Below are 18,811 nucleotides of genomic sequence, written 5' to 3' on the forward strand. Positions count from 1 at the left end.
GGAGAAGCGCTCAGAGTTCACACCGAATCAACACATACTTAAGCAAGCTCTACTAACAGGACTCCTAAAGACTTTCTTCCTGCCTGAATCCTTTTGACTGTTATGTGGAACAGCCAGGTGAGGAACATTATGCCAGACAGAGCGCCACGATGTTCCAAAAGCTGGACTCCTTGACAATTTTATAGAGTGAAAAGACAGAGGAGGTAGCTCACATTATTTTTTCCAACAGAATAACAAATGGAAGGAACAGAAAATGCCAGAAATCATCATCTTCCATCATAAAATTTTCACAATAGGGAACAGTGTTGTCTAATATTTTACAGGTGACACAGAAGCAAATTGCCACTTATACTGACTGCTGAAGTCGTATCTCAAGCTAAGTAACATTTAACCTTTTAAACTTTTTTTTTTAAATGAAAAATGTTTAGATTTTCCATTAGAGAATTAAATTATCATTTTGTAAGTCTAAGTCAAAAGCCTTTTAAAAATTTGGATATTGCTGACATTAGAATCAACTTACAATAAACAGCATATTTCCGCTATCTCAGCTGGCAAAAATCATACAAAGCCCCTTCAATATTGCACAAAGCTCCCCATCTAGTTTTACTAGAGTAATGGACAGATGCTGAACTCAAGAGGTTGCTGGGGAAGAAATTAATACCTGTATGCCATACACCCACTGTCCCATATACTCTTGATTAGCTGTAAACCATCTCATTCTTCCTTTTCCATGACGTACATTTTTCTCCCACTGACCTTCATAGATATTTCCAGACTTGTAGCTGCAAGAAAACAAAAAAAGTTAATGACTCATTCATAGTAAATTCTGAGTGGATCTTACGAAAGCGAGGTTTATGCAAAACTTCATTGCTAATAAATTTAGCATTTATTAATGCTAAATATAAGCATTAATTTGAAAATTGGCTCACTGTGACATGGATACAGAGGTTTGATTGTACCCACTGTTTACCTCCTTACAAATCACTGTAAAAACATTAACTAGTTCTTTTTTTCCAAAGAGTCTTTGCCATAGCTAATAAAAATATTCTTTTATATATAATTCCACAAATAATTCATTTATTCATGAAAGCTGTTTAAATCAATTGAGTTTATTTGTTTTTAAATGTTGATTTGTGGTTTACCAAAGCTGATTTTGGATTTTGTCTTTAGACATTTTTTTGTGGGAATGATCAGCATAAATATACCAACATAAAAATGTAAGCTATAGAGGTGGTCTATTTTATTATTATAAAGCACTTTGTACAATTATTTATTCCACTGCAGAAAGTACACACTACTATGAAATGGTAGCATTTGTATCCATTTTAAACAGTAGGAGAAATGGTAAAATAATATATGTAAAATAAAAAAAAATGAAAATAAGAACAAGTGTTATCATGTTTACCATCTCATCCCCCATCCTTCTTTGATGTTATTTACCCAGTCACCTGAATACCAAGAGGTACGTTCCTGATCATAATAAACAGTACCCTGAAACAAACAGTACAGTCAATTTAAATACCTATTCATCCTCATTAATAAAACATGGCATACAAATTAGGTAAGACACACATAATCATGCTCTTACTTATAGTCACTTTGAGACATTGTATTGAAAGCAACTGAAGATATAAAATTAAATAAAAAAGTAGCCTCTTTCGATGAATACTAGCGAAGAATTTAAAAAAGACCAAGTGTTCAAAAAAACCATAATCATATTACACAATGGCAAAGTCTACCATGCTTTTCAAACCACTTGGAAATACTCTTCAGAGAGCTAACTTTGGCAACTTAATCACAGTAGTCACTCTGAGGTAGATCAGTTTTCTGGGTCATTCAGAATTCAACTTTTAAGAGCAGGTCTACAGCATTAATTGTTCTGTCTTTCTCTGATAGCTTCCTCTCAGAACAAACTGGACAGACCATTGCACTGCTGATCATTCACAGCAGCCTGTGTGATTTTAGTGTCTCATTAGTGACACAGACCAAACCCCATGTGATTAGAATGGATTTTCCTCACATGCTGAGCAATGCCTTCAAAATGTCAGGCCCAGAAGAGTGTTTCAATCCGGATGCACAAAAAACCTGAGACAGATAAAAGCACTACTTGCCTTTAAAAAGTTGCAACTAGATGTTACTTACACTAGATAAGGCAGTCTTAATTGTAATTATCATACCTGGTCTGCTTAACATTTGGGAGGCGGGATCACTTTGTCATTACTGGGAAGCTAATTGTTCTGTCATTGTTACGTGGCTACTGATGCAGTCATCAGTTTTGACTTTGTCATCACGTACTTGGAGCAGCATCAAGGACAAACCCCATAGTAGCCCAATTATTCTTTTAGGATATCATTCATCTCTTCCACTACAAACAAGATCCCATCCCAATTGTTTCAATTAGCATTCATGACTTCAGAGAAGATCCTTAGGAAAAACAAATCTCTACACAGCGTAAGACCACGTAATGGCACAAAATATGTTTGGAAAATCTTTCCACAAGCGTGCTTGCTGTTCTAGAAGGTAGTCACCCAAGATCATGCTCTCATTTAGTGTTCTTACTTACCTTACCGTGTCTTTTGCCTTTACACCAATAGCCAATGTAAGAAACAGGACAAGTACCACTCCTGAAAAATCCAAATCCATGCCTAACTCCATTCTTGATTGATCCTTCATAAATGCTGCCATCATTCCACGTATAACGGCCACTAAACATCAGCACATTCTTAACAAATGTTCCCTAAAAGATTAAATTACAACATTTAAAAAACTAAGACTCACTGTTCCCCAACTATCTGAGAGAAGTCAGGCTTGTGATTGAAATCACTGCCGTAGTTCTGCAGTTGCCACCCATGCTGTACCAATTATTGCAACTTATCTACTTTCGTTGAATTTGCACAGCTAATTGGCTGTAATTGTGTTCAGTTATAAGTCAAATTGCATGTTACCTCATACTTCACTCCATCAGCCCACGTGTAAGTCCCTTGTCCGTGCATAAGCCCTCCAGAAAACATGCCCTTCAAAATGAAGAGAACAGCATTGTTTGCAAATTTATTCTTACAACTGAAGCCTAGAGTGACTTTGTAAGACTTCAAAATAATGACGTTAATTGCCCTCCAACTACTAGTTTCAAATGCAGTTTTAATACCAGAAACCAACAGAGCTTTCAATGCTTACACATGCTCTACCTCCACCTATTTTAAAAGAAATAGCCTGCCTGTTCTAGAGAAAGACCTTGATCAACTTTTTTTTTTTAAATTTAAACACTCACCTTATATGTATTTCCCCCCTCAAAAGATGCAAATCCTTCACCCTCATACAATCCATGGACTTTTTCACCTTCATAGCTACAAGGAAAACAAACTAAAGATGAAGATTTCAAGTCACTGCCAGTAGACCTAAATCTCTACAGACGTACAATAACTGACCGTTGATTTACCATGGTCTACACACAGGCCAGTTGTTGCATCTTGCATAGAAAAATGAGCTACAAGACTTCAAATTTTTTGCACCTTCCTTGTAATATTTCGCATAATTGTTGTTTTGCCTCTCACCCATATTTCTTTCAATTAAGAAAACAAGCACATTGCTAGCATTTACTGGCTTACAACCACGCAACTAGGTCTGAATAACCCAATTCACTGCCTCAAATCAAGAGTCAAATCTGTGTTTGAATGACATTGGGTACACCAGAGATACTTAAATGAGAATTCTTGACTTCACTAATGTAACAAGCATACCTTTTCACAATAACTTGAGTAAGAACAGGCACCTCGTAGTACTGAGGAACATCTTGGGCTGGAGGTTCCTCTACCTCCTCTGGTTCTTTATCCGCTATCACTGGTGGATTTGCCTGTGTTTCTTCCACTCCATTCACTGAGGTCTCCAAATCTGTCAGCTTTGTTGAACTACTCTCAGCTGTAACATCTTGTACAGGAATAGGAGGACGTACAGATCTTTCTGCCTTCTTGCCATCTTTCTTCTTATCCTTTGCCATAACTACTTAATCGTTTCAACATGTATTTTCCTCCTGAACGTTTACTGTCTTGTGTAAAGATTTTTCCCCCTATAATCTATTTGATAAAAAAAAACAAACCAGCAACAACAAAAGAGCTAACTACATGAAAAATTATTAACCTTTTCTTAATTATACATGCATGTATTTTAAGTTATTTCTGCCGTAACGGTTCCTGAATGTAGTGGTTTCAAGTTTGTGGTAGGCAGACCACAGGGCTAACAGGAAGCGATGCCTGTGAATTACCTCTAAGAAGTCCATCAAAACCACGACAACACTTCTGTTGTAAATAGAATTACTTCTGCTACACAGCAGTCTCCGTCTTTACTAGAAGATTTTTAGGTGTCTAGATATAATCATGTGGAAAAGTTGAAAAAGATACGAGTCTGGTGAGTTTCTTGAAAGTTACAGCATTGGCATTATTGATTTAACTTGCCTTTAACGCTATGAGTTGCAGATTGAACCACAACAGAGAATAACCAGTATGGCAAAATAACTTTTCCTAAGCTAATTAAGAGCAACCCGAAGGTTACAGGACTGCTTGAACAGCTGCAATCATAATTCCCACTCGTTTCACAGACTGATCATCACTGTTTTGTAACACAAGAATCAAATCCGCGTGCTGCAGTGGTGAGGGCTGACAGGGACAGCCTCAAGCAACCGCCATGTTCTCACCACTGTTTGCTTCCAGCCGCCGCCTCGTTCCACTCGGGCAATTACAGTATCAGGTCAACTGCGCGAAGGGCCCGAGTGGGAGAGCGAGGGCAGACTGGTGCTGGAAGCCTTTCCCGCCCGCAAGGGAGCCCCACCAGCCCACGGAGCTCCCCACCGCCCCAGGCCGCCGCCCCTCGCCTCACAACCGCCGCGGTCCCCGCGCCGCGCAGCCGCAGTGCGGCGATGGCTGCCGTTACCATACCAACCGCGCTGCCGGCGGCACCGGGCCCGTCCCCACCACCCCACAGGCCGGGGAGGAACAGCCCCACCGGGGGTAAATCCCTCCGGGCGTCCCCTCCGCGGTGCCCGGGACGCCCCACGCTCGAGGAGGGCACTGCGGTAGTAGCCAGGCTAGCCCACCCCTGAGGAGAGCCGGTCCTCGGGCTTGCTTCAAGTCAGGAGAGTCTTTCTGCCTTACCCTGGCCCAGAGGGAACCAGCCTTGTCTGGGTTCGTTTTAATACAGTAGAACCATGGATGGACGATTGCACGTGTTCCAGACAGAATACAGACAATTTATTCGTGGTATTTGGCCCGTTCACACGTGTGACAGTTACAGACAATGCGTATACGGTTCTGTCTAAGCCCACCGCATCAGCCCCACAGCCCAGAGAAGTGAAGTGCCAGGCACAGGGCAGCAGCATCACAGCCGCACAGCTCCATGAGCGGTAAATAGAGCTGCTAAGGAAAAGGGATCAATAAAAACAAAGATCTCTTAGGTCAGATCTTGGTCTTACAGAAAGGGAAGAGGTTAGCTATTTGTTTTAAGGGATTTGTGATTCAAAAAGACAATTTTCTAACTATTGTGGTTCTACTCAGATAGAATTTGGACTGACCTGATCAGCAATGCCTGGTGAGACAGCTTTTTTCCATTCATTCTCAGAGAAGGAATCCCAGTTCTTAAAAAAAAATAAAATGTTTGGAATATGGATGGGAACAATGCTAATTAAAAGTAAATATGCCAGATGAATTATTCTAGTCAAGCACTGAACATGGATGCCAGTAAATTAATCATTAAATGCAATATTAATGCTTGAAGTAACTTTCTAATGAAACCCAGCTTTACTATAAGGAAAAAAAAATTTCACTTGTGTATCATTTACATTTTCTTTAAAATTATCGTATACAGGATGTATAAACATAGAAAGTTAGTATTTGTTTTATGGCATTACTTGAGTGTTAAATTCACATTCCACTTTAAGAATTAGTATATTTGCTATGAGTGACATTCACCTACTCTGGATCTTTATATATAAACATTTATTTTTTAAAAGTCTTGATTACAAAAATAATAAACACAGTAAATCACAATAAAATAAATGTTATTTACACATTAATTCCAGTATGTTGATATTGTTGACTTGATAGAGATAATGACAAAACCCTGCTGAATGCCTTTAAGTGTTATTGTCTTCAAATTTGAAGTGGGCTAAAATTTTTATACTCAAAATAAGAGAGTCATGATAAAAGCTCAAAATATCACCAAGAATTAAAATCAAAACTGTTAACAAACAGAAACTGACTTATTCTGGTGAAATCAAGTCTAAACTGACTATGTGTCTCATAGTAGGCCTTCCATGGGGGCAGTTCCAGGGATGCTCAATCTCACCCATGTGGGTGACCAGTTTTCTCATTTCCTGCACATTCAGTGCTGTTCCAATCATCACCTACAAGGGAAAAAACCCCACAAAACTATTATTATTTCCTTTCTCCAGACTGACAACTGACACAGATAAGAGCAGTACTTTGGCTACTACAGCACATAAATATTGCACAAGGCATTAAAAGCAGAAAGACAAGATGACCAGAAGACAAAATACAGCTAAGCATGTTTGTATGTGCACTAGTTTGAAACAAAATCAAAAACTAACATAAATTTTTCCCAAGTTACAGTAGACAAAAACACAAGGAACAAAATGACAGATAGTAGCTGTTGACACTCAGTAGTAAATAAACTTCCCCTGCAATATATATAGATACAGCCACCCATAACACAACAGAAAATATGGTATTTATTTGAAAACAAGCATCAAGTGCTATACTTACAGACTTTCTGCAAGCTCGAGAAGCAAACATCTGTCTGACCCTGGAGGGCCTACACATGACTCCGGGGCAGTCACTTAACATGAAGATCAGCTCATCTATGTCTTGTGGACCAAAAGTCCAGTTTTTGCTTGTCGGCAACGATATTAATTTAACTCTTTGAGTTACGGGAGCTGAAACATTTGCAATAATTAATAAAAAAACCAGAGCATTACACAAAATTACCTCTTTGAGAGAAAAATTGAGAAACTACTTTGATATATTATTATGGTGTGGCCTGCATATATACAAATGTTTAAATTTAGTCTTTTGATGGATGTTATTAACTAACCACAGTGGTAACTATGGCAGGTATCCTTTTAACTTTAACAAAAAAAAATTGCTTGTGAACTCAGATCTAATTTCTGATGAACCCTTCAATTTCAAAGAACAAATGGTTTATGAAGCTATTTTGCAATTATGTGACTACAAAATAATTGAGGATTTTTGTTGGTAAAAGATTGATAATTAATAGCATTTTAGGCAAAAATTGGAGATTCTGGAATGAAGCATATGGAAAAAGGCTGTAGTGACTTCACAAATACCAAAGTGGTAACACACAGCACTTTCATTATTGTTGCTGTATAAGGAAAACAGTAAGGAGCCTGCAGGTAACACAATTTGCTCAAAAGTACACAGCAAGTCAATGCTAAAGCCATAAGGAAACCTAGAGAACATTATTTACCAATGGTATCTATTAATTTAAAGTTACTAGACTTATTTGCCTGCACCTAACCCTACTGGGACCTGCAAGTGTACCAATATAACAAAAGGATTTTTGTGTAAAACGTCCAGAAAAGACACATCTAGCCACACAGTCAGTGACTCCAAAGAGTCTTCAGAAACTTCTATAAAAAGATGGTGAGAGAAATACTCTACAACATTCTGTTAAATAGTGCAAAGAGACCACAGAATTGTAACTCTTAAAAACCAAATACTATAATGCACGTTATTTCAAAGTTTCTGCTAACTACCAAAAGAGATTTTTACATAATAAATGAGATGAAACCATTGAACTTTTTACTTCCAGTATTTCTGGCCCAAACTCACCATTTTCATTTATGACAAAATCAAACCCATTTTTTCTGAATATTTCCAGGTTTTCAATCAATACAGTTTCATTTACAGCTGTTAAATTGAGATTTTGAGGCCTGAAAGACAGAAAAATATGGTATTGCATAGGTATACAGTGCAGGCCACTTAAGACAGGTTTCAGAAGCAATCTAGAGATACTAATACAGAGCTCTATTAAAACATTTCACTTTGTTAAAAAAAACCAAAATCTCATTACTGAACAGATCTCTTTCAAGCATTTCTCCAAGAGTTAAGACGGTTGGGCAGCACTCCCTGTTGCAGTAGCAGCCTCCGATATCCCCAATGAATAACCGTGGGTGGCCGTGTACACCCACTGTGAAATCTGTCTGACCACTGACTTGCTGCATGGCTACAACTGTTATCTGTGCAATTTATTTTTCATGTGAAGATTGACTCTTTGAAACACAGAATATAAAAACAACTTTTGTCTTAAGTCTTTCGAATGTGTGAAATGCTACATAAATATATATAATCATAGATATCCTCGTGCAACATTGAATTAAACTTAAAAATTATTAGTGTTAAAACACTGAAAATACTTACACTATCAGCTTCTGACCTTGAAGAACAGTGTGTTGTTGTAGCATCTCAAAGTTGTATTTCTCATCAGTAGCATGTTGGTCAATTATGAAAAGATCAGAATTCAACTTGACTATTATAAACCCTAAATTGAACTGGCCAATTATTTCCATTTTTGCAAACATTTCTTTACTGTATGTAGAAAATATAAACAGATTATAAATTACACCTCATCAGTTTTCAGGTTAGACTGTAAAACTTAAAAACATCTTTTTCTCCTCTGCAGAACACAATTTAAAAAAAAAAATCATTTAAGCAGGATATGAATGTGAAAAAGCACAGTTATCTGGAATCTGCCACTGACTGATGAGGCCATTTCTGGCAGAACACAATCCATCACTAAGACAGAACTTGTTCGGGATTCTCCCATTTTAAATAGAGCCACTGGTGGTGACAAAATTAGAAATGGGCAGTATGGCAATAGTCCAAGTGATCAACACTGAAAGCAGCATCACAGTTTTGAAGTAAGGAAGCTGACATACTTGCCTTCTTTTTGCAATTAGGCGGCTTTCCTAACACGTTTTATAATCCAAAATTAATAAATTATACGCTTTTACTGTCCAGTGACCACCTGAATGTAACTTATTTTCACAGCCATGTTTCTCTGACTACACTGCAAATTACAAGTCTGAAGTAAGCCAAATTGATGATGTTTGTGGCTTTCTTTCTAGTGTCTTTTACACATTCCGTTTGCACTTAGTTCAAACAGCTGCTCTGTCAGGTAAAATAACTTGTCAAATGGACATTTCAGTGGCATGAATTAAATAAAAGATATATCCAAAAGTAACAGGTAGATGTAAGCCTCCTGTCCACCCCCCAAGACAAGTTTTGTATTTTTCCTTAACTATTTTTATTCATTGAGGAATACAGTATGTTAAGAAGGTGAAAATACCTGATCTCTTTTCTTAATTCATCTTCTGCTACTTTATTTTCTCCAGGACTAATTTTTGCTTTGAATCTTCTGTAATTTTGTGTTTCTGTACTTTTCTGTTGTTGCTGTATTACTTTTTTCACCTTTTCTGCTAAAACCTTCATAGAGAATTCAAGCGGCACAGTTTTCTTTTTAACTTCCACCAGCACATCAACACTTGGCATATAGTTCCTAGTATTCTTCACTTCAGGACATTTATCTGCCTTGAAGTCATCTGCTTCACTTTTAAAGCTTCTGCTTTTAAAACATTTTACTCTTGAGGAAGAACTACTGGCTTTTTGAGATGACTTATCTTGTTTAGTACAGTCATTCACTTGATTTAACTTATGTTCAGCACCCAAGACCTGAACATCGCATTCCAATGATTTCTCACTACATCTAACAGTTTTGGGATATTCATTTTGAAGTTGTTCTGAGCTACAGAATTCTTCTTCAGGAGGATTAATTACACTTTCACTATTGACGCAGCTCCCAGCTTCTGGTGTACTACATCCAGCATCTGACTCAGAAGTGCTACAGAATCCAGAATCTACATTATCTTCTAATTTTCTCAAATATCTGCTTGGAGTTGACATCTTTGAGTCCATCTTACGACAATGCTCAGACTCCTTAGTCAAGGCAGCCTTTTGAGTCTTTGCAGTACTCAAAGTGGTATCAAGTGACATTTGTCTAAGGGAGCTGTGCTGCTGTTTTACTGTTTTAGGGCTTCGAAAATTACTCTCTGTCGTTTGATGGAGAGAGAATGACTCCCTTAATCTGGCAAGAGTCATTATTCTTTTTCCTTCACCACTTGGATTTTTAGTCTCACAGTCAGGCAGCATTTCTACCTGAGGCTTTTCTGTCTCTTCAGGAAAAGTCTTCTTCAAGTTGCCTAATAAAACCAGAATAAAGAATATTTCAAGATTCTAAATTCGTTGGAAACATTAATTAAATGATGTGCTTTAGTTAGGGGAATGAAGAGAGAGGTAGAAAAACAGCAAACTCCTCAAAGGAGCCCTTAAGCCTCAGACAATGACTGAATATGGGGCTGAAATGCATTAATATTCAACAGAGAAGCAGTTACATCTTTAAGAAACTTAATGGTACTCGTGTGAATGAATTTCTAATCTGTTTTTAAACTGAACTGCAATCAGTATGTTTATATTATCAAAAGAGTTTAATGACTGAGTGACAAGGAAAAGTGAATTGCTCTTACACTTTAATGGTCACTATAAAAGTCCTTTGGCAAGGTGTTAAGGAACTGGCACAATAGATACTTGCAGTATATGTGATATGTAGATAATTAGAGGACTTCAACCTCACAAATTGTCAGTCCAACATGTATTTTACTAAAGATTAATTTTAAATAACAGTAAGAATCAGGCTGCAACTGATTCTATATGTCAGTAAAAAAAGAAATTGAAAGAAATGAGGAGGATGAGGTGGTGTTAACATAGAAAAGCAGTTTTGAAAGATTATACAGTCACAAGAGAATCAGCAATTTCTGTAGTTATCATAAAAGAATCAAAGTTCAAAATCCAATAAACTCGTACTCAAATTTCAGATTTATGAGACCTTAATCATTCTTTCTCAAGGACATTTAAATAAAGGGAACACAGATCTCTTCCAATATCTTGAGAGAAATCTTTTTCAAGCATTATAAACTAATTTTCTGTTATTTTTTCTCCATAAAGTTGACTGTAAATCACATTCTGCTGGCATGCGTAATTTCCACACCAATCACTTAATAACTTAAGTCCTTCCTTTATTATTTGCTGTCGATAACAATCTTTCAATGTAAGCAATACACGAATAATCTGTCCTGAAAGGTGTATCAATTAACAGCCAGACTTTTTTTTTTTCATTTCTTCTTTGGGTTTTTAAAAACACATTATTCCATTTTCCAATTCTCTACCATATATCATACACAAAACTTTCACATTTGTGTCCTACCTGCAATGTCCAGAAGTTTCTGATTGACATTCAGTTTGTTAACATCACTACCAAACAGCTCCATCAGAGAAGTTTTTAAAATTGCTAATAAAAGCTTTTCCTCCTGAAGCAAAATTTGCCTTTTGTCTGGAGTAACATTGATGTCAACACACTCTAAAGAAAAAAGAAAAGCAACCGCATTATAAGTAAAAAAATTTAAAAAGTCCACCTTTGGATCAAAGTTTTCTGCCCTTTCACCCTCCATTTTTATTTCACAGCATTAAAACCAAAGGCACAGTTAACATTCACAGTATGTCTGCAAATTAAACTTCTAACTTTCTCAACATTCCAGCAAACAAAACAGAAGCTAATTCTGTGCAGTAACATGATACAAGTTTTCCTGTATTTAACTTAACCACAAGATTGCTTTTTTCTCATTACTTGAGGTAAGAAGTTACTTTTGAGTATAGAAAGAGGGGGAAAAAAGTGGAACCAGAGCTCGACCCCCCTCACTAGCTGTAGATCAAAAAGTTGCCACAGTGCAGGAACTCATACAGATAAAAGTTACCATATTCTCTAAACAAATACAATTTATTCTTCAATTAAGTCACAGCCTTCACTGAAGTTACTGAAAATTATTCATAACTTACCAGAATCTACACAAATGTTAAGGACAACAAATGGATATTGGTGTTTATTGTATAAGTGATACACTTCATTCACAAGCTTGACAACCTGCAGAGAAGGTGAAAAAACAATAAATGTCAGTACTATTATCTTCTATTTCCCAACAGTATGTGTTATTTATCCCCCTTCAAAACAATTAATGTACTAAATCATATTTTGTATGATTGAGCTTTTGTTCACACAGATAGACACAAGACAAAAACTTGAGTCACAGGAACCTGTAGCATCAAGCCACAAATATACATACCAGCTACTAAAACAGTGGTTTTCAGAGAATATGGAACAAGTTAGCACTGGTGATGTTAGAAAAATAAAAACCTCACCTTTGCTGGATCACACGGACGTTGGTTGATAAAGAAATACTGTCTGTCTGTTGTACTCCTCCCGACACCATGATCACAACGAGAAATGAAGCCTGTAATACTGTTGAATAGTAAAAATATAACAGTAATGTAAAATGGAGGAGCAAAGCAAAAGAAATTTTTCTGACTCTGAGCATATTTAATGGAAAAGTATTTTATAAGGGGCTAAAAGAAATACTACTATCCAGCATCAGTAAATATACATATGTATTTCTTCTCCCAATTCCTTATCTGACAAAGGCTAGATGTTCAGCTCCAAAAAGGCATCAGATAATTGAAAAGGTAGCTTGCTCTGATTTCAGAAGAAGTGGCATTTGTAACTTTTCTGCTGTGAGAGCAGAAGAATAGAGGTCTGTCATTGGTCAGATACTGATGCATCTATTTGCTGATCTCATGTATAGTGAGAGATAAAAAAAGTACATTTTAGGAAAGTAAAGGGCAATTTACTTACACAAACTGATTCACATTCATCTCATAACATTTCTCAGTAACGCTACTGAAGAAATACGGGTATAACCAACAGATACAATTCATCCATCCAATTACTCAGAGCACTGACAAAGGTGACATTCAGCAGAAGATGACAGTAATATATAACTAGGACACAAGGAATAGCAGTTTTGCTTGTCCCACTCATCTGACTAGCAACATCTTAGTCCTGAATTAACTTTTTAAATGAAGTGATAGTATACAGTTTGGGAAAAACCAACATCTACTATGCTGTTCTTAGTTATTTTTAATACTATTAACCACCGTGGGGTTTTTTTCTGGTGTTATGGTAAAATGCCACTGCCAACACTGATTTGTACTTTTCTAATTACCTATAAAGATTTTGTGGCATGTCAGTAGCGTTGAGTCCATATTCTTCACAAACAGCTTCGTTAGGAGGTAGCTGAACAAAAGGAATGAGGCTTTGCAACTTAAAAGGAAAAAAAAAAAGGAAGTGAAACATTAAACACGTATAGATTTTTTCCTTCTATTTTATTGTTGTTTATTAGCCTTACCATCTACCTTATAAAATGGTGGGTTTTTTCAAGTTGGCTGACCAAGTCAAATACTTAAAATACCCAAACCTACTAGAAGACAGTAGCACTGCTTACTGAGAAACAGAAGCAATACCTTAACAAATGGCTGTGCTCATCCTTTGGTATCACTACTTTTGCCTTAGTTATTTCACAAACCCTTACTTTAAAATGTACATAGACAGAACAACGAAATGATTGACACAGTTTGGACTCTCCAGCTACATAGATATGACCTAATCAAGTTTTATGCAAAAACAAAAGGCAAAAAGAATAATAGAAGTTTCTTTTGAAAGAACAATACAACTATTAGAAAAGATATGTTATTTGAATCACAAGCTGCCTAAGTACAGATGTTTACCACAAACATTTTCCCAGTCATGCCACTACTATTCTTCTGTCATTTGAGCATCTTCTACTGACGTTACATTTAAGTATTTGATATTATATAAGCAGGGTATAAGCTAACCATCTATTCAGGTTACACTGAATTTTCAGCTATGCTTGTTGCTATGTGACACGACAAAGTTACATCTTTCACCTAGTCTTTCAGCCACAGCATGAACAGGCTTTGAAATCAAGGGCACTCTGAAGGGAGGAAGTGCTTAGCAACAACCTGCAGCTATCAACCACGCAATATTCCTGGTGGTTGTAATATACGGTTGTAGGAAGGATGTTTTTATGCTTTCTTCTTTCATCTTTGCTTTCTTCTAGAGAATAACAATTACTTTTACAGCTATTATTTAGAAAGCGTCACAGTTCACACCTCTACAGGGACTGACTGCAATCCTATTTAAATAGGTTAACCAGAACACTAATGAAACTTACTTTCACAGAAAGAGGTTGCAAAAGCTAGAAACACCTCAATTTTCTGTTCCCCCATTAAGACTTCACATCACATTTTTAGGACTTTTTAAATTGCTTGTTCTTGTGACATACAGACCTTGGTGTCCATACTGTTTTTCAAAAGCACAAACCTTCAGAGGCTTGCTGGCACAACAGCTCATAAAACTGGCTTCAGAGAGGTATTAAGCAGTAACCCTATCTCCTAAATAATTTCTCTTACATCAAAACATCTCCAAGTAGATTTAGAAACTTCAAGGGAATCTGTGGAGGCTTCAAAGTTTCTCCTTTTTTCAACCTGTAGGGTGTGCTAGAAGTCAACACATGCTCCATACTCTTACGATTTTTAAAGGTTTCCTACATCCCCTCTATTTGTTAGATATTAAAAATCTCTCTAATAATACAGCTATATTATCTCTCTTTTCAATAATAAAAGTAATACCTGTTTTTGCCCAAATACTGCTCCAATGTTTTCCCTCAAACTGGGGCTTCCAGTAGTGGATACCACAGAGCTTTTTTTCCCTTGGCCAACTTGATTAGTGCAGTTAATTCGCACTCCTTTTGAAACAATACAGTATGCCTGCAATAGCTGGACCATTTTTGCATATTCCTATTAAAGAAAAAAAGAAAGTTCACATTTATATGAAATGTCTCTTTTTAAAACAAAAATGTATAAACAAAACATTCACTATTTGCAGGTAACACAAAAAGGGGGTAAGGGAAGTGAGTTTACTATTTTCTTAAATCTTCACAAGCTAAACTTAAAAAAAATGTGAAAAATAGCGCTTTAAAAACAACCAGCATGTTTACAGGATTGATATTTAGCCGTAACACAGCAGTCCCAGATTTTCAAATATACAAAAGTGATCATGATATTGATTCTTTTCAAAATCTGAAAATTTGAGAATGTACCTCTAAAACCAATCACTGCAAGACAGAAGAAGAAACCACACAGGAAGACTGTTTCCTTGTTTGATGAAGATATAAGACAGGCATGAAATAGTCTGACATAATCGACATATTCTCCAGAGAACTGAATATCATTCAGCAGTGAATAAATTCTGGGGTATGACACTCCTTTGAATTAGTATTTTCTGATCTAACCTACCTTTTTAATGTTTCTTTGAAATTCCTTATGCCGCACTGGCAAAGTATAAAATAACTGCTGTATGTTTACGGTCGTTCCTTGTTGTCGTGGAAAAGGCGTTTTCTGAGTAATTTTACCATTGTGATCGAATACCAAACGAGTCCCAACCTTTGCAGACTTATGACAGGTAAAAATGGTAACATCACTAATGGAGGAGAAGAGGCAACAGAATTACTCACTGAGCACTGTATTTTCTTATCCATTCCTCACAACCCAATCAGGCATAGAAACTATTCACGTAATTAAAACTAACTCTTCACCACACACAACAAAAAATATACCTGAAGAGTAGCTGTGCTAGTTCAAATTTATACTTTGTCTGGGAGGAGTTTAAATACAGTTTTATTGAGTTACAGCCTAGCAAACACAGCACTTAGATATTACAGTGCTTTAAATCAGAGAATCAAACACACAAGTACACAGTTCCGTCCTGCAAAGATCTGCATACTTAAGTAACACTAAGTTTTGTACATAAAAGGACTGATCAGGTGCTTAGAATTATAGAATAATTTTGGTTGGAAAGGACTCAGGATGTCATGCAACTTACTGCTCAAAATTGACTCAACATTAAGGAAATGGAAGTTTCCAAAGCCTCATTTTATCAAAAATGGTAAACTGAAAAGTTGGCTTCAGTTATCAGTAGAAAGTTACTATATGCACAAAAATAGGAAGTTTAATATTAATACCTTAGTGCACACAGTGAACTCAGAGCTTCACCTCGAAAGCCAAATGTTTCAACATGTGTTAGATCAGAAAAATCTTGTATCTTTGATGTATAATGTTTCAGAGCTGGAAAAAGATATTTAAAATATATATTTCATTTCAAAGTGACACTGGTCTATGCAAGTAAGATTTTGCATGCATATCAACAAGCAAAAAAACTTCTGTATTATTCATTAGAGACAAAATAATTGAATACTTAATGTTTCCTTTTCCCTTTTACTATAAGCAAGATCTCTAAAATCCTCAGATACACCTGTTATTCCATACTGACACCCAAAATTCATATGGCATTACAAGATGCCTCTGAGCAGTACACAGTACCTGCCTCTGCTACTGATGTACCTGCCACAGATTTTGCCCTGCAAGAGGATGACTGCAGTGCTGTGCTGTGCATGGTATATAGCAGACAGGCATAAGCCTGTTCCACTATGACCGCAGCTGAGGAGGGCTCAATCTACACAATCAGCGCAGCACTACTCACCAGGTAACAAACTGAGTTAGTAGCAGCACCCCTGAACTTTCATTGTCCTGGAACAGTAGGAGAAAGAGTTTCTGATGTACCACACAAAGAAAGTTACTGAGTAATAACTTATGGTGAAAGAGATGCCTAGTTATTATATGAAAAAAGAAATGCAAGAATGGCTAGTTACATTTATCATACAGTATTGTTTCTGCTCCCATTTTGTGCAATTTAAACTAGCACATGGAAAGTTTGAGAATCAGGCATGCAATGTCAGTTCAATTGGAGCAAATATTCAAGTTTATAATTCACCTCTGAAAAGCCGTCGCTTTCACAAAGCTTGACTCCTTCAACAATGACTGATGACTCAACATGTATGAATGTTTAATGTATGAATGTATAAATGAACACTTATAGGACTTTCTCTTCTATAATTATTTCTATTCTTCGTATCACTTAAATAAGCAATTAAATCAATTTAATTAACTTGGGCTAGTTTTGCCCAAGTCTTGCAGGTCACACATGCATTATGTAAAAACCGAGTATCCATTAAAAGTGATTAAACTTAGGAACTTGTTTAAAAAAAAAAGTAGCTTTCTCACTGAAAATATGCTTTCAAAGTGTCCAAATATAAATTATGAAAAAGGTGCAACTTACTCAAGCCTTCAAAGTTTTCCTCTTCCACTCCACCTCCATTATCTGAAACCTCAATCAGTTCTGCTCCATGATCTTTAAGTTTTATATCTACAAAAGTGAGTAATAAAGTCTTTTAATTCTGCATGTTTATACGCAGTATTCAGTATTAATTCTGTACTTGAAGTAACTTTACCAGATAATAGTTTTCCACGTCAAGTTTGAACAACAAAAAAATCCTCATAGCTGTCAAAAGTTAGGGCACTCTAATGCAAAGCAGCCTGCACTTGCAGATAGTTCAGCTTCATCCCACTTTTGCCTGAACAAAAGTTTTCCCAATTATGACAGCTATCATCCCAGCAGCTCTGGATACTGCAACCCTGCCTTAACTTCTGCTAGCTGGAGGCCGGGGGCTAGTGGATCCTAATCACTGCTGTATAGGCTATGTACCTTATTTAGTGGCAAAAAGGGCTACAAATAAAATCACACAGACAAAAATCACATGCTTCTAGGAGCCCAGTTGGAGCCTGGGAATCAAAATGCTTTATTTATCTGAGGTGTAAAATCACTGCAAACATGCTGGGCCCAAACAAAGTATTTGCACAGATTTGTTAATATGCACTCTGTTTTGAAGAAAAAGAAGTACTTTAGAAGTCTATGAAATTCGATGAAATTACGATGAAAAGAAGGTTACCAATGCTGGTAGCTCCAGCATCCAGGCTGTTTTCCACCAACTCTTTCACGGCAGTGCCGAGATTCAGCACAACCTGTCCCGAACAGATCCGATGAACGGACTTACGGTCGATGGGCTTGATGGCTTTGGCAGGCTGCAGGCTTGAAAGGGAGGACAGGAAAAGACATGGTGGGGTAAAGCAGGCAGTACAGGCTCGCCCCGCCTCGTTCGTCCGCTCCTCTGAAGCGAGAGGAACCGGCACCCAAGGGCGAGGCGGGGGGTAAAACACCCATACCCCATGTGGCCGCATCCAAACGCGGAGCGCCCGAGAAACCCCACAGGCTTCCCCGAGGGGGAAGTCGGGAGGGGAGGCGGGAACCGAGGAGCAGAGGCGGCCGAGGAGGCCGCAACCGCGCCAGCGGCCAGGGCACGGCCCGCTGCGGGGGAGCGAGGCCCCGAGCCTCCCGTGAGGAGAGGCGGCCTGGGCAGGGGAGTGCGAGCCAGGGACGGCCCCCACCGCCGCAGGTAGGGCCGGGGCCCGCTCCAGCCCAGCCCAGGTCTAGCGCTCACCAGGGCGGCGGCGGCGCCGCCGCCTCCATCGGAACCTGGGCGGGACGCGCCGCGCTCTCCTCAGGATCCCCTTCCCTCAGGATGTCCCTTCCCCCACGCTCCGCCCCCGCTCGTCATTGGCCGCTGTAGAAAAGAGCCCGCCAGTCCTAAGCAAATTTTTCAACTCCCTTGATACCAATTGGTCAATAGGGTTATCCAGTCAGAGCTGGAAGCTGCACCTCTTGCCCTATGGAGACTCGCTTAACGAATCAATATCTTACGCTGACCAATAGAAAGAAGACAAAGAGGCGGTGCGGCAGCCGCCAGAGTACATTGGATCGCGGTTGAGTCAGTAAGGCGCCGTGCTCCCGTCTGGCCCAATGGGTGCAG

At 37.9% G+C, this 18,811-nt stretch overlaps 2 protein-coding genes across 6 annotated transcripts in view; both read right to left on the reverse strand.

Moving 5' to 3' along the window:
- Positions 1 to 4,872, reverse strand: part of LOC129213115 (radial spoke head 10 homolog B2-like) — a 23,289-nt gene extending 18,417 nt beyond the window's left edge. For both annotated transcript variants that reach the window (XM_054842580.1, XM_054842581.1), the window contains exons 1-6: positions 3,738 to 4,872; positions 3,269 to 3,344; positions 2,946 to 3,014; positions 2,564 to 2,737; positions 1,406 to 1,491; positions 662 to 782 (exon numbers count right to left, since the gene is read on the reverse strand). In XM_054842580.1, the coding sequence (XP_054698555.1) occupies positions 662 to 782; positions 1,406 to 1,491; positions 2,564 to 2,737; positions 2,946 to 3,014; positions 3,269 to 3,344; positions 3,738 to 3,994 (783 nt within the window). In that variant the 5' untranslated portion in view covers positions 3,995 to 4,872. The remainder of the gene's footprint in view (positions 1 to 661; positions 783 to 1,405; positions 1,492 to 2,563; positions 2,738 to 2,945; positions 3,015 to 3,268; positions 3,345 to 3,737) is intronic.
- Positions 4,873 to 5,224: 352 nt separating this feature from the next.
- PMS2 (PMS1 homolog 2, mismatch repair system component) lies at positions 5,225 to 18,533 on the reverse strand. Of its 4 annotated transcripts, none has more exons than XM_054842583.1 (17): positions 18,443 to 18,528; positions 17,894 to 18,033; positions 17,224 to 17,310; positions 16,070 to 16,172; positions 15,345 to 15,528; positions 14,679 to 14,846; positions 13,193 to 13,290; positions 12,333 to 12,432; positions 11,973 to 12,057; positions 11,344 to 11,496; positions 9,373 to 10,282; positions 8,445 to 8,612; positions 7,857 to 7,957; positions 6,771 to 6,940; positions 6,278 to 6,391; positions 5,561 to 5,623; positions 5,225 to 5,402 (listed from the first exon to the last, which is right to left on the reverse strand). In XM_054842583.1, exons 1-17 carry the CDS (start codon positions 18,469 to 18,471, stop codon positions 5,319 to 5,321), a joined length of 2,757 nt encoding a protein of 918 aa, XP_054698558.1. In that variant the 5' UTR covers positions 18,472 to 18,528; the 3' UTR covers positions 5,225 to 5,318. The 4 variants fall into 4 exon arrangements, 3 of the variants coding, with proteins under 3 accessions (XP_054698558.1, XP_054698557.1, XP_054698559.1); XM_054842582.1 differs by having other exon boundaries at positions 5,225 to 5,405; XR_008579360.1 differs by having other exon boundaries at positions 5,360 to 5,402; positions 6,248 to 6,391.
- Positions 18,534 to 18,811: the final 278 nt, after the last annotated feature.

Source organism: Grus americana, chromosome 15, assembly GCF_028858705.1.
Source record: "Grus americana isolate bGruAme1 chromosome 15, bGruAme1.mat, whole genome shotgun sequence".
NCBI classification, from domain to species: domain Eukaryota; kingdom Metazoa; phylum Chordata; class Aves; order Gruiformes; family Gruidae; genus Grus; species Grus americana.